General features: G+C 45.3%; 1 protein-coding gene across 2 annotated transcripts in view; it reads left to right on the top strand.

Annotated features, from left to right (window-relative positions):
- Positions 1–16,889, top strand: part of LOC140404176 (cytosolic arginine sensor for mTORC1 subunit 2-like) — a 96,651-nt gene that overhangs the window by 50,948 nt on the left and 28,814 nt on the right. For both annotated transcript variants that reach the window (XM_072492634.1, XM_072492582.1), the window contains exon 3: positions 8,982–9,175. In XM_072492634.1, the coding sequence (XP_072348735.1) occupies positions 8,982–9,175 (194 nt within the window). The remainder of the gene's footprint in view (positions 1–8,981; positions 9,176–16,889) is intronic.

Genomic DNA, 16,889 nt, shown 5'->3' with positions numbered 1-16,889 from the left:
GTGGAAGTGCAGCCCTATGGGGAAAAAATATATTGTGTAGCCGTTGTATCTCACTGGACTTCGAGATTAAAAAAAAAAGTATTTTTGTTGTGAAGCTTTTCATTTTAGCAAATGAAGCAACAAAACTACAGGAACGATACAGCTTCACCAAAAAAAGTCTCCGTATAGAAATATTTATTGACTACAGCTCAGCCTTCAACACCATTATTCCTATGAAACTCATCTCCAAACTCTGTGGCCTGGGCCTTGGCTCCTCCCTCTGCGGCTGGATCCTGAACTTCCTAACCCACAGGCCACAATCAGTCAGGATAGGCAACAACACCTCCTCCACGATCGTCCTCAACTCAGGTGCCCCAGAAGGTTGTGTCCTCAGCCTCCTACTATACTCCTTGTGTACCTATGACTGTGCGGCCAAATTCCCCACCAACTCCATTTTTAAATTTGACACCACCATAGTGGGTCGGATCTCAAAAAATGATGAGACAGAGTACAGGAAAGAGATAGAGAATCTGGTGAACTGGTGCAATGACCATAATCTCTCCCTCAATGTCAACAAAACTAAGGAGATTGTCATCGACTTCAGGAAGCATAGTGGAGAACATGCCCCTGTCTACATCAATGGGAACGAAGTAGAAGGGTCAAGAGCTTCAAATTTTTAGGTGTCCAGACCACCAACAGCCTGTCCTGGTTTCCCCCATGCTGACACTATAGTTAAGAACGCCCACCAATGGCTCTACTTTCTCAGAAGATGAAGGAAAATTGGCATGTCAGCCAAGACTCACCAACTTTTACAGATGTCCCGTAGAAAGCATTCTTTCTGGTTGTAGCACAGCTTGGTATGGATCCTGCTCTGCCCAAGACTGCAGGAACCTACTAAAGGTCGTGAATGTAGCCCAATCCATCGCACAAACCAGCCTCCCATCCATTGATCTACAATTCCCACGGCCTCGGAAGGGCAGCCAGCATAATTAAGGACCCCACGCACCGCGGACATACTCTCTTCCACCTTCTTCCGTCAGGGAAAAGATAGAAACGTTTGAGGTCACGTACCAACCAACTCAAGAACAGCTTCTTCCCTGCTGCCATCAGACTTTTGAATGGACCTACCTTATATTAAGTTGATCTTTTCTCTACACCCTAGCTATGACTGTAACATTACATTCTGCAGTCTCTCCTTCCTTCCCGTTGTCTGTATAGCATGCAAGAAACAATACTTTTCACTGACAATAAGAAATCAAATCAAAAATCAATGTGCAAACTCCACACGAACAGAGACCCAGAGCCGGGATCGAACCTGGGACCTCAATACAACCTTGAATACAATCCTAACTGATTCAATCTCTCCTCGTACGTCAGTCCTGCCATCCCAGGGGTCAGTTTGGTAAACCTTCGCTGCACACCCTCTGGAACAAGAACATCCTTCCTTTGATCAGGAGACCAAAACTGCACACACTATTCCAGATGTAGCCTCACCAAGGGCCTGTATAACTGCAGCAAGACATCCCTGTTCCTGTACTCGAATCCTCTCTCTATGAAGGCCAACATACAATTTGCCTCCTTTACTGCCTGCTGTATCTGCATGCTTACCTCCAGTGACTGGTGTACCAGGACACCCAGGTCTTGTTGCAATTCCCCTCTCCTAATTTATGGCCAATCAGATAATGAGTCTGCCTTCCTGTTTGTGCAACCAAAGTGGATAATCTCTCATTTATCCAAATTATACTGCATCTGCCATTAATTTGCCCACTTGCTCAACTTGTCCAAAGCATACTGAAGGATCTCTGCATCCTCCTCACAGCTCACCCTCCCACACAAACTGATGTCCTTTGTAAATTTGGAGATATTACATTTTGTTCCTTCATCTAAATCATTAATATATATTGTGAATAGCTGGCGTCCCAGCACCGATCCCTGTGGTACCCCACTCGTCACTGCCTGCAATTTGATAAAGACCCATTAATTCCTACTCTTTGTAGGGCAGCATGGTGGCACAGAGGTTAGCACTGCTGCCTCATGGCGCCGAGGTCCCAGGTTCTCTCCCGGCTCTGGGTCACAGTCCGTGTGGAATTTGCACATCCTCCCCATGTTTGCATGGGTTTTGCCCCCACAATCCACTACCAGGGACTGGTATAGCACAGGGCTAAATCGCTGGCTTTTAAAGCAGACCAAGGCAGGCCAGCAGCACGGTTTAATTCCCGTACCAGCCTCCCTGGACAGGCGCCGGACTGTGGCGACTAGGGGCTTTTCACAGTAACTTCATTTGAAGCCTACTTGTGACAATAAGCGATTTTCATTTTTTAATTTCACGTGCACGGTAGGTGGATTGGCCATGCTAAATTGCCCCTTAATTGGAAAAAATTAATTGGGTACTCTAAATTTATTTATTTTTTAAATTCTTCCTCTGTTTCCTGCCAACCAACCAGTTTTCTAACCATCTCCATACACTGTCCCTAATCCCATGCGCTTAAATTTTATACACTAACTAATACACTAAACTAATACTCTTTATACACTAATTTTATACACAGGGACGGGATCCCTGGTCGTGCACTCAGAGCCTGCGCGGATCAGCTGGCGGAGGTATTCGCGGACATCTTTAACCTGTCCCTACTCCACTCCGAGGTCCCCACCTGCTTCAAGAAGACCACCATCATACCGGTACCAAAGAAGAACGTCCAATGGCTCTGGCTTCAGTCGTAATGAAGTGCTTCGAGAGGTTGATCATGAAGCGCATCACATTATACTCCCAGAACGCCTTGACCCACTGCAATTGGCATACCATCGCAACCGGTCCACAGTAGACGCCATTTCCCTGGCCCTACACTCATCCCTAGAGCATCGCGACGACTAGGATTCCTACATCAGACTCCTATTTATTGACTACAGCTCCGCCTTCAACACCATAATCCCAGCCAAGCTCATATCAAAGCTCCAAAACCTAGGACTTGGCTCCCCACTCTGCAACTGGATCCTCGATTTTCTGACCAACAGACCACAATCAGTAAGAATGAACAACAACACCTCCTCCACAATAGTCCTCGATACCAGGGCCCCGCAAGGCTGCGTACTTAGCCCCCTACTCTACTCCCCGTACACACACGACTGCGTGGCAAAATTTGGTTCCAACTCCATCTACAGGTTTGCTGACGATGCGACCATAGTGGGCCGGATCTCGAATAAAGATGAGTCCGAATACAGGAGGGAGATAGAGAACCTAGTGGACTGGTGCAGCGACAACAATCTCTCCCTCAATGCCAGCAAAACTAAAGAGCTGGTCATTGACTTCAGGAAGCAAAGTACTGTACACACCCCTGTCAGCATCAAAGGGGCCGAGGTGGAGATGGTTAGCAGTTTCAAATTCCTGGGGTGCACATCTCCAAAAATCTGTCCTGGTCCACCCACGTCGACGCTACCACCAAGAAAGCACAACAGCGCCTATACTTCCTCGGGAAACTAAGGAAATTCGGCAAGTCCACATTGACCCTTACCAACTTTTACAGATGCACCATAGAAAGCATCCTATCAGGCTGCATCACAGCCTGGTATGGCAACTGCTCGGCCCAGGACCGCAAGAAACTTCAGAGAAACGTGAACATCGCCCAGTCCATCACACGAACCTGCCCCCCATCCATTGACTCCATTTACACCTCCCACTGCCTGGGGAAAGCGGGCATCATAATCAAAGACCCCTCCCACCCGGCTTACTCACTCTTCCAACTTCGGGCAGGAAATACAGAAGTCTGAGAACACACACGAACAGACTCAAAAACAGCTTCTTCCCGCTGTTACCAGACTCCTAAATGACCTCTTATGGATTGACCTCATTAACACTACACCCTGTATGCTTCATCAGATGCCGGTGCTTGTGTAGTTACATTGTATACCATGTGTTGCCCTATTATGTATTTTCTTTTCTTCCCATGTACTTAATGATCAATTGAGCTGCTCGCAGAAAAATACTTTTCACTGTACCTCGGTACACGTGACAATCAACAAATCCAATCCACTAATCTCTTATGCCAGACTTTGTCAAAAGCCTTCTAAAAGTCCAAATGTACTACATCCACTGGCTTCCCCTTGTCACCTCTCCTAGTTACATTATCGAAGAATTCATGTAGATTTGTCCAGCATGATTTCCCTTCATAAATCCATGCTGACTCTGTCCAATCCTGCCACTATTTTCTCGGGGCTCTGCTATAAATTATTTGATAATGGATTCTAGTATTTTCCCGACTACCGATATTAGGCTTACTGGTCTATAATTCCCTGCTTTCTCTCTGCCTCCCTTTTTAAATAGAGGAGATACATTAGCTATCCTCCAATCTGCAGGAACTGTTTCTGAATCTATAGCATCCTGGATACAGAGGGGAGCAGGAGAACAGCAATGTAATCAGCTCAGTACTAATGATCATTATTTGTGTCACAAATAGACTTTCATTAACACTGCAATGAAGTTACTGTAAAAATCATTTGTGTCTTTGTACCCACCACCAGCGAGCAAGGGAGAAAAGGATATGGCCGTGGAAACATGGTAAAATGGTGCACACTGTCCCACATGGCTATTGTCCACAGCGACCACGAGAGTTCAGGATAAATCTTTTGCAGCATGTTCGGACGCTTACCAGAACATATCTCCCTCAACTCCAGCATAACCAGAGGCATCAATGGCATACTGTAACCCCCACCCTCTAGTGTCAGACTCATCTGTATCCCTGCAGGAGCCAAGCATGGATTGGGAGAATACGCAAGAACTTCAGTTCTAGAAAGAGGTTTTACATCTACCACACAACGCTGCATGATCCCAGCCTTGAGCACAGTACAGAACAATCATCATTGCACACATTTATACAGAGAGGACCAGCTATATATTCGGATTATGGTCCGTGTAGTCTGCACTTGCCACAGGAGAGCTACCAAGCGCAAAAGTCCTCGGGGTAAAAGAGGATGAAGATACAACAATAAGTCCACATTGCTCTGGCACACCCCCACCCCCAAGGATGAAGAAGAGAAAAGGTTGTTCATTCAGACAAGAGAATGTTCCAATCATAAGGGAGGGTCAACAGGTTGTCAACCATAGTACAGAACCCCACATCCTCAGGCACCTAGGAGTCAATAAACCAAGGATATTAAAGCACATAAAAAAACTCAGCCTCTCAGGATGTCCCTGATAAGTGCCTTTTGAGAAGGGATGTCCAAAGCATTAAGAGGGCAACAGAATGTTAATCACAGCACTGGACTTGGCCATGCCTGACACACACCTGGGTCAAAGAAGTCAATGACCCCCAGAACACATCAGGACCCAGCCGGTCCTGCAACTCGCTAACCCCACCAAGGCCAGTGCCCCAACTCACTGACCAAAACAGGGATTGTTACAGCAAGTTGCTCACTCCGATGAAGTGAAGAACCCGCCCCCCCCCCCCCCCCCCCCCCCCCCCCCCCCCCCCCACACACTCGAGAGAGGAACACCTGGGTTAAGAACATTAGATACAGGCAAGCACTCAGTGCCCTTGTAAGATGGATATTAGGAGGCAGGGCAGTGCCTGTGTCAGTAGGGACGAGCACAATGAGGAGAGCATTCAGGGAACCAATATCGAAAACCACCAGGAGAAAGGCACCCAATTTCCCCCCCCCCCCCCCCATCAAGCCTGCCCCCAAACTGAAGAAGGGCTCCGGCAACACACAACATGCAGCCTCTCATTTCAACAAATCGAACGGGGACAAACCAACCACACCCAGGCATGTGCTACCACTCGTTTTCCCCCTGCCCCAATAGCCCTAAAAAACACCAACCACACAAAGGAATCCGAAGGAACCAAGTCCTCTACAAGGAGACAAGAACGGATTCTCAAAATTCTAAGTAATGACATAAAGCAAAATGTAAAATAAAAACCCGAGACAATTAGCTCTAAATGGGGCAATCCTCAATCCAAGTAGGGACTAATCTTAAACCCCCCCCCCCACACCGAACATCGGCCCACTGCCCTGCTATGACCCCACTTATCTTGTCCATAAACGGGATAGTGGTGTCAAAAATGCATTCGCTTCTCAAGGATGTAAGGATTACAGCACATTTGAAAAAAGATAAAGACTGTGCACAAACCACATATCCATATGGTTTTTACTCCGAATATCAAACGACCCTCTCCTTCCTGCTCAAACATTGTGCATCCTTGTCAGGAGAGAAGATGACGTGAATTCAACAGCATAATAACAAGGAAATAAAGTCCAGGATTATTTATGAACTGCAGGATAATAATACCACCTATGTCACTTGAAAAGGCCAAAGCCATGACCGGACCACAGTTCCATCGAATGAAGTGGCCTTCACCTCTACCACGCCGTTGCACAGAGGCCCAGGTGACCAGAAACCCTGGCAGGGTGGGGGAAGGAAATATGACTCGACATGGCCAGCCACCTCCAACCCTTCACGATGAGCGTCGTGGACAGGACAGCATAAGACCAATGGTGGTGGCCTCCACCCGACCCAAGGCTTGAAGACCAGGTATAATTTGCTCCGTCAAACCTTCAAGGATACTTCACGGATCATTAAAGTGAGCAGCAAAAACCTGCACCACCGAACCAAGATCATCATCCCGCACATCATCTGCAATGGCAGTCATCATTCAGATTTATACAGCACTGACGAGGCATGTCCCGCTCACTAGCTAGGCCCTGCCCCAGCCACCTCTGACTGCCTCAGTCAAACAAGGATTCTCTCTGGTCCAACTCTGCTCTTCACCAGAAAACTCCGGCCAGTATCATTCAGAGACATAGATAATTAAGGTATGTGCATTCGGATAAAATAAAAGATCAGACGAGTGGAACCAGAGCTCCTGAAAACGCAGCCGTTGTCACGTTTCCATCATGTGATACTCCCCAACTACTCGTAGTCGGTAGGTTTATGCTCTTTTTTTTTTTTGTGGGGGATTCATTCTCGAAGTATGTCCTGCTTGTCGAAATATGCTTCAAAGTATCATATCCACTGCAACACAAATGACAATTGATTGTAGTGAGACTTTGGGAATTAAATGTTGAATAGCACCAAACCATTTGGTAATTGAATGCATGCTAACATCAGCAAGCACTTTTTGCAGCAGTAGCTAAAATATCCAAGTGTATTGCTGCAGGAACCATGTAACCCGGTGATCTACAGTAATAAATGTGGAATTTGATGTTCTGTATCTCCTATTCTAAACTCTCTTCTAGTTTGTACTTTCCAGACTAACTATAGTTACAGATAAATCCACTATATGGACTGCACAAGGTTAAGCGTGATCTTCATTTCAGAATTATTGGACAAGGCCAAGAAAATGTTAGGAGAAATAATACTTTATGTGTGATATGTTTTTATTGTGCGAGGTGGTTAATGGAAGTAAAACAGTATTTCAGATCGGAGAGTAATTTGCAGTAATGATAAGATCGTTGTCATACAAAGCAATAGCTTTCCACTCCAAACTGAAATGAAAGATTTTGATCTAATTTTTATTACTGACCCAGTCATTCTGTGCAACACTAGATGGCAATCTATGCCATATGCCAATGAATTATTAAGACGCAGTTTATTAAAACTGGCTTTGTAAAAGTTGCTGCTGATTATGTTTGTGAGCCACTTTTGATGTTTGAAGCAAATAAAACGCCAATCTTCATGCGTTGACTATTTGAACATTATGTCATGGGATGTGTATGCCTTGCACCCCCCTCAGCTATCCACCCAGTGATCCAGACAATGACTCAAAGACTTTTGATTTCTTTTGACATATTATTTAATCTTGTTTTTTTTCTCTCCCTCCCTTCTCCTCCCCACCAACCAGCCAAACGTTCTGGCATCCATCTTTTTGAAACCATTTTTAAATTGCATTTCTCAATTGCTTTTTTTTTTTTACTCCTCCACCACCTCAATCATTTTGTCCAATTCACACAGTAGTTCTTTGAGATGTGGGTGTCTGTATTATTTATTGTCAACAAATTAAAACATTTTTTAAGATTTAGTTTCACAACGTTGCAGCGTGGGATTTGGACTTGCAGCGTCTGCAGTGTTTATCTAGCACTTCATCGACTAGAGAACATACCTGCACAAACTTAATACAAAAGCTTCCCACACTGCAGAGACATGAGAAAAGTGGATGCTCCATTCAAGAAAAAAAGAGTGGGGTGGGGGGTTTCACCAATAGTTTGACTAAAGGTGTATGTTTTAATGAGGATGTTGGAGTGGTTTATAAAGGAAATTCCTGAGCATGGGACCTCTGTAGCCAAAGGCATGCTAACTGTGAAGGGATGGAAGGAGAAGGGCACCAAGATGAGAGGGCATAAAATCAGAGAAAAGGTTTGCAAGGTAAGATTTGGTTTAGAGGAAGGGGGAGCGTTCAAAGTCATAGATTTAAACACACTTCCTATGTTCCTCTGTGTTACATATTCAGTATTAAGATAACTTACTATCCACGTGTGTACTTTGCTGTGCCCAGTTTATCAACCTTTGGCATTACAATGCCAAATTTGTGATTTTTTTTCATATAATGGAAACATCATGGCATATTTATAAAGCTCCTAGGGAGATGGGCACCTTTTTACTTTTATTTTTCTAAAAAACAACATGGGATATGGGCATTGTTCCTTTACAAAATGGACTTCAGAACGTCAGCTGCTTTTTCCTGTGTAGACCGACACATGCAGGTTTGAACATCTCTCTGGAAAGTTACTTAAAATGCCGATAGTCTTCCCGGGTGCTGATTGGCTTTTCCTCAATATTTCACTGGAAGAGATTTAAAAGGTCTCTGGCCTTTTATTGGGATTGATATTGCAAATGTTGCCTGTGTTTCTTTTCCTACCTTGGGTTGGTCCTTGTATCAAATCTATGGAAAGAAAAGTGTTTATGGTTGGAACGACCAATTTTTCCTCCATATTACAGTGCAAGGTCGAACTGGTCCGTTGTTAGAAGCCTAAATATCTTTTCTTTCCCCCCCCACCCTCTTTCTTTGTTTCAGAATTGCCTCAAACAGACTATCTACAAGTGGCAGAAGCAACATGGCTGGCACTGAATGTCGTGTCCAATGGTCATTCTTCAACCTGTTCTCAGACAATTGGAGTGACAAAGATAGCAAAATCTGTGATTGCTCCCTTAGCCCAACATAATGTTTCGGTATTCATGTTGTCGACCTACCAGACTGACTTCATACTGGTGAGTACACTATCTCTCGGTTGTTTTTTGTGCAGTATTCTGTAGCGGGGTTGATAGTGTAGAGGTAAGGCCCAGGCTAATAGAACAGATTCAAATCTCACCTTGACAGCTTTTTATTAATAAAATCTGCAGCTGAGAAACTAGTCTCGGTAATAGTGACCATGCATCTATGTCGTTTATGTGGTAGACTGGAGTCCATTTGGGAAAGAAAATCTACCATCCTTACCTGGTCTGAACTACATGTGACTCCAGACTCTCAACAGTATGTAAATGCCCTCCTGAAATAGATTAGGAAGCCCAACTGGTACAAAGACTGCAAAACTTAATTAAACCAGACCGGATCACCTGGCACTGACCTAGGCACCGGAAATGATGACGGCCAGCCCAGTTCCGTCAACCCTGCAACGTCCCCCCCCCCCCCAACATCTGGTAGTGTGCCAATATTGGGAGATCTGTCCCACAGACGAGGTTGCATAATAGCCTGATATAGTCATACTCTTTACAAATCACCATCCCTGGGTATGTCCTGTCCCACAGGCGCAGGAGTATTACAGTCGGGTGCGAGTTGCCCAGGGAGTCTCAACATTGACTCCAAAGGCTCAAGTCTCATGGCATCAGGTCAAACATGGGCAAGGAAAGCTCCTGCTACTTACCATCTATGGCATCCCCCACCTCAGCTGATGAACTGGTACTCCCATGTTGAATGCCAATTGGAAGATGCACTGAGCGTGGAAAGGACACCGAATGTACTCTGGGTGGACTCCAATGTCTTATCACCAAACGTGACTCGGTAGCACCACGACTGACCGATCTGGTTGAGCTGTAAAGGACATCGCTTCTAGATTGGATCTACAGCAGGTGGTAAGGGAACCAACAACCTACCTACTTGACCTCGTCCTCTCTAATCTATCTGCCATAGATCATGTCAGGATTGGTAGAAGTGATCACTCCACAGTCCTTGTTGTTAGGAAAACAAAGGTAGTTTTAAAAGATTATATTTGTATTGGTAAACATTAGAAATAAGGGAGGGTTTTAATAACTTAATTTAATATTTCTGTGTCTGGAAGGGTAAAACCTATAGTTCGATACCTTTTTATGTTTCGGGGTTGGCTAAGTTAAGAGACGGCTACAGCCTGAAGAATTAATAAAATGCATACGCATGTGGGTGTTACCCGGCAACTAAGGCCGAGTTTATGTTTTAGCTGCAATTCTGGGCAGTTGGAGACTGGACACTGAGGCGTGAACCTCTCTCTGCGAAGCTGGACAAGTCCGGACAAGGAGTTGCAAAGAGGCAGGATTCCTAACCTAAGGAACAGGGCGCCATGGTGGCGGAGTGGTTGGCACTCCTGTCTTACGGCACCGAGGATCCGGGTTCGATCCCAGACCCAGGCCACGGTCTGTGTGGAGTTTGCACGTTCTCCCTGTGTTTGCGTGGGTCTCAACCTATAACCTAAAGATGTGCAGGATAGGTGGATTGGCCACGCTAAATTGCCCCTTAATTGGGGGAAAAAAGAACTGGGTACTCTCTTATTTTATTTTTTAAAAAAAAAAGGTTTCCCAAGGAACACAATACATTCCAGATTACCAGGCAATTGGGACAGAAAGATCATTTTGGACACCTGAAGTTAAGAGACCAAGGTATTGTTCAGAAGAATTCAAGGAAGAGTAAACAAAATGTTCGGCGTTAGAGACAGCTGCAGTAACTAGATTTGAAGTTGGACAACAGACTTCAGAGATAAGAACAAAGAACAATACAGCACAGGAACAGGCCCTTTGGTCTTCCAACTGCGCCGATCACGTGTCCTATCTAGACCAACCGCCTGCATCCTTCTATACCCCGTCTGTTCATGTGCCTATCCAGATAAGTTTTAAAGGTCACTATCGTGTCTGCCTCAACCACCTCATTTGGCACTGCATCCAGGCCATCACCACCCTCTTGTGTAAAAAAAAAAAAAACTTTCCCCGCACATCTCTGCTGAAACTATTTCCCCCCCCCCCCCCTCACCTTGAACTTGTGTTCTCTTGTAATTTTCATTTCCACCCTGGGAAAAAACCTCCCAACTGTTCACCCTATCTATACCCCTAATAATTCTGTAAACTTCTATCAAGTCGCCCCTCAGCCTCAGTCTCTCTAGGGAGAACAATTCCAGTTTATTCAATCTCTCCTCATTGCTAACACCCTCCATACCAGGCAACATCCTGGTCAACCTTTTCTGTACTCTCTCCAAAGCCTCCACGTCCTTCTGGTAGTGTGGTGACCAGAATTGGAAACAGTATTCCAAATGTGGCCTAATCAACATTCTATATAACTGGTAACATAATTCTCAAGCTTTTATACTCGCTACCCCGTCCTATGAAGGCAAGCATGCCATATGCTTTCTTTACCACCATTTCCACCTGTGCTGCCACTTTTAAGGATCTGTGGACCTGTACGCCCAGATCTCTGTGCCTATGCTCCTGATGGTTCTGCCATTTATTTTATAGCTCCCACCTGAATTGGATCTACCAAAATGTGTCATCTCGCATTTGTCCGGGTTAAATTCCATCTGCCATTTCTCTGCCCAATTTTGCAGCCTATCTATATCCAGTTGTATTCTCTGACAATCTTCATCACTATCCGCAACTCCTGCAATCTTAGTATCATCCGCAAACTTGCTAATCCGACCCGCTACGTTTTCTTCAAAGTTATTTATATATATATATTACAAACAGCAGAGGTGCCAGTACTGATCCCTGCGGAACACCACTAGTTACAAACATCCATTCGTAAAAGCACCCTTCCACTGCTACCCTCTGTCTTCTATGGCCAAGACATTTCTGAATCCATCCAGCTAGTCCACCCCTGACTCCATGTGATTTAATCTTTTGCACCAGTCTGCCATGAGGGACCTTATCAAATACTTTACTAAAGTCCATGTAGACAACATCCACAGCCCATCCCTCATCAATCATTTTTGTCACCTCCTCAAAAAACCCAATTAAATTAGTAAGACATGACGTCCCTGGTACAAAGCCATGCTGTCTGTCACTAATCAGATCATTCGCTTCCAAATGTGCACAGATCTTATTTCTGAGAATCTTTTCAACAATTTCACTATCACTGACATCAAGCTTACTGGTCTATAATTACCCGGGTTATCTTTGCAATCCGTCTTAAATAACGGTACAACATTGGCAATCCTCCAATCCTCTGGGATCTCACCTGTGGCCAAAGAGGACACACACATGTCTTTTAGAGGCCCAGCGATTTCATCTCTTGTCTCCCTCAATAATCTGGAATAGATGTTATCTGGCCCTGGGGATTTGTCTGCCCTAATGTTTTTTAATACACCTAACACTTCCTCCCTTGTAATAACGACCTGTTCTAAAGTGTTTACACATCCCTCTGAGACACCACAAATCAACGTGTTCCACCTTTGTGAATACTGATGCAAAATACTCATTAAGGATCTTGCACACTTCCTTTTGGTTCTCATCATTTCCCTCCTTTGTCCTTGAGTGGACCAACTCTTTCTCTAGCTGCCCTCTTGTTCCTAATATACGTAGGAAATGCCTTGGGATTCGCCTTAATCCTGTCTGCCAAGGACATTTTGTGACCCCTTTTTGCCCTCCTAACAATTCCCTGCTTGAGCTCTATTCTACTTTCCTTGTATTCTTCAAGTGCTTCATCTGTTTTTAGTTGCCTGTACCTCACGTATGCTTTTTGACTTGATTCGCAATTTCCCTGGTCATCCATGGTTCCTGAATCCTGCCTTTCCTTTTTACTGGCACATGCCTGCCCTGCACTCCCATCAACTGCTCCTTAAAAGGCTCCCACATGCCAAATGTGGATTTGCCCTCAAACAGCCTCTCCCAAACAACAGCCTCCAAATCCTGTCTAATCTGGTTGCCTTCCCCCAATTTAGCACCTTAAACCTAGGACAACACTCGTCCTTTTCCATGAGTATCCGAAAGCTTACAGAATTGAGGTCACTGTTTGTCACATGTTCTCCCACTGCAACTTTGTTGACCTGGCTGGGCTCGTTCCCTAATACTAGGTCCAGTATAGCCCCCTCTCCAGTTGGAATATCTATCCAGGTAGATGAAACGTTTGATGTCATTTTAATACGGTCTCGGAATTGTGAGTCAAAGCAATCGGAAACAGTTTGCACTGCAGCTAAGACAAATAAATCCTAGAGGGGTTATTGTAGAATCCTGGACTGGATTCGCTGTTAAAAATGGAGTGGAGGCACTGTTTAAAAGCGTCATTTGGAAAACATGGATGGGATTTTGGAATGCAAACCGCTAAGGGTAAGCATTAATGAAATGAAATGAAAATCGCCTATTGTCACAAGTAGGCTTCAAATGAAGTTACTGTGAAAAGCCCCTAGTCACCACGTTCCGGCATCTGTTCGGGGAGGCTGGTATGGGAGAGATTATTATGAGAAGATTTTAAAGTATGTTTTTGGGAGTGGAGTTTGGAAACTCTCCATCTGGGGGATTCTGAGGAGAAATCCACAGACACTAACTTGGGTTCAGAGTGGAGTGTGTATATTTGACCACAGTCATCTATGCTTCAAAGGGCCTTTTTTGTTTTAAGGGGACCAATGTAGCTTAAGATACACTTTGTAATCCATTTTTAATCCTTAAATCTGTGTGTATTTGTTAAGCTAAGGGGGGAGTAAAGGTCTTTTGAGCCAGGGTTCCATTCTGGGATTATCTTGTGCAGTTATAACATCAACTGGGATCGTAATATTGTGGAGACAAAGTCCTATCTTCATATTTGAGGACACCCTCCATCGTGTTGTGAGGCATTACCACTGCTAAATGGGATAGATTTTGAACAGATTTTTAAAAAAAAACAAAAAACATTTTATTGAGGTATTTTTTGGTATTATAACAAAAACACAATAAACAATGTACATGAAACTATAAACATAGTGCAAAAGCCGTCTCCCTCCCTTTCAGGTCCCACCTTTATTAACCCCCTACTCTAAGCTAAATTAACCCCCCCTGCTAATTTTCCGCGAAGAAGTCGACGAACGGTTGCCACCTCCGGGTGAACCCTAACATTGACCCTCTCATGGCGAACTTGATTTTCTCCAAACAGAGAATGCTAGCCATATCCGATCGCCAGGTCTCCGACTTCAGGGGCTTTGAGTCCCTCCAAGCTAAAAGTATCCGTCTCCGGGCTACCAGGGAAGCAAAGGCCAGAACGTCTGCCTCTTTCTCCTCCTGGATTCCTGGATCTTCCGACACCCCGAAAATGATTTTGAATAGATCTAACATGTTCAGTGCCATTGTCACTGAGTCAAAACCCTGCAACTCTCGCACACCACATGGACTGCAGCAGTTCAAGAGGGCACCTCGCCAGCAGTCTTCTCTAGGGCAAATCGAGATTTGCAATAAATGCTGGCCTAGCCAGCAGATACCCACACCCTCTGAATAAATAAATTGAAAAGAGTAAAGGAATGGTACTGGATATCATTGTAGTCTCACGCAAATGTGTGTTTTGGGAAGTTCCATTTATTTACAGTGCCAAGAAATAAAATAGCTTTGCAACATCTCTTGATTGGCATCATGGTGATAGAACATTACTGCGTAGTACAGGGCCTTCGGCCCTCGATGTTGCGCCGACCTGTGAAACCACTCTAAAGCCCACTGGTACACAAGACACTACAGTATTATTTAACTTCAGTTTAGAATGCCCAATTCATTTTTTCCAATTGAGGGGCAATTTAACGTGGCCAATCCACCTACCCTGCACATCTTTTGGGTTGTGGGGGCGAAACCCACGCAAACACTGGGAGAATGTACAAACTCCACATGGACAGTGGCCCAGAGCCGGGATCAAACCTGGGACCTTGGCGCCGTGAGGCAGCAGTGCTAACCACTGTGCCACTGTGCACCCCACAGTGTTATTTAACTTGGAGGGTTGCCAAGTGATCTTCCTTGAAACAATGAGCACGATCTAACGGAAAGTGTCATTTGTGGTGGGTTTTGCTGAGAGTTTTCCGCCGGCTCTGTCGGCGAGTTCCCACTGCTATCTAACCACACGTAGGCACTCTTTTGCACCCTTGGGAGTTTCTTTTCGGTCAAGCCCACACTTAGAATTATTTTCATCACTGGGGAGCTGAAATTATTTTCATCACTGGGGTTGAACTTGCTGGCCAGAATGGCTCCTCTTGAGATCTGGCTACCATTTTGAAAGGGTGACCTGATCTCTCAGAGCTTGTGGATCCTCCACAACACCCCCCCCCCCCCTTCCACCAAATGAGGACCCCCCCACCCCCTTCCACCAAATGAGGACCCCCCCCCCCCCTGCTATAGGGTCACTGGAGGGCCTTCCCACACCCCCACCCTCCTTTCATGGGCATTGCTCTCCTGGGCCCTGGCCTTGGCAGAACCACCCACTGGCACCCTGGCAGTACTCCTACTGGCTGCAGTGCCACCTGGGCAAGGTACCTGGGTTCCAGGTGGAGGGCTAGGGGCCTCCGATGGCCCGGGTGACACCGTGGGTGCCATTCTATTTGGTCCACGTTTGTGTAGGCCAGCAGTACTCAACGGCGGCTGACTGCAGACTCTCTGGGGAGGCCGTTAAGATCCCAGGTGAGGTGGGTTTAAAATCGACTTAGGCGCTTGGTCATGCCCATTGTGGGCGGGGTCCTGATTGCACTGCCTCACGATATCCGGGTAGACCTCGCAGGGTGTACTGGGGGCCAGGAGGCCTCTCATGACATCTATTGGCCAGGTCACTTTCCCATTCGGGCACGACACGGCTAGGGTAGACCGTGCCCAGGTCGTTTTCCCATTTCGGCACGACGTGGCCAGGGTAGATCTTGCCCAGGTCGCTCCCTCGTTTGGGCGGGCACGGCCAGGGTAGATTGCGCCCAGGTCCCGTTCCCGTTCGGGTGTGCGGTAGCCAGGGTACAGGGTAGATCGTGCCCAGGTTGCTTTCGGGCAGCCACGGGCAGGGTAGACCATGCCCAGGTCGCGTTCCCATTTAGGCGTGATGTGGCCAAAGTAGATCGTGCCCAATGGCAGTAGGGTGATTTCTAGCATCAAAAAGTTGTGAAGAAACTAGAGCTCTTTTTAGCCTGGAAAGCACTTCAATAGGACACTTAAATAGCATGGATGAGGTTAATCTGAAATCCTACTTTAGAAACCAGGAGTATGGGTGAAAACTCTTGGAGAAGAATCATTTAAGACAAATACCAGAGAAGACAACTACTGACAAAGAATAATCAGAACTTGGGAGGAACTTCTTGGTAGAGTAATGTAGGCAAAGACTCATTCAGAAATCAGTTTGGTGATCTGATGGCTGGATGTAGGCCTTTTTCAGAATGGTTAAATTAGATGGGTTTAATAGATTCCCTCATCTGTACCTATTTTATGATCTTGTATGATGTCCTTTCAGTAATTGTAGCAAGGTTTCTGATTATGCATTTCGATTCTCTAATCGGCCACCATGACCTGAATCTCAGTGATTCAGGGATGGTGCAGCCTTGGGCATACTTTAGATATTCTGGATATGGGCGATGTGGATTTCAATAAATATTATATTATTTTCTCATGAACTAGGTTGCAAACCTATCTGAATGCATTGGGTGTTGAGACTATGTAAGCTACTGTCCATTTAATCAGTGTTCCCAGCATTCTGTCATAACCTAAAGTGTTTAAAAAAAAAAAAAAAAAAATGATGTCCTTTTTGTTTTTTAAAGAGTGATCTAAATAT

This window comes from Scyliorhinus torazame, chromosome 1 (genome assembly GCF_047496885.1).
Source record: "Scyliorhinus torazame isolate Kashiwa2021f chromosome 1, sScyTor2.1, whole genome shotgun sequence".
Lineage (NCBI taxonomy): Eukaryota > Metazoa > Chordata > Chondrichthyes > Carcharhiniformes > Scyliorhinidae > Scyliorhinus > Scyliorhinus torazame.
This window is presented reverse-complemented; position numbering and strand designations above follow the sequence as displayed.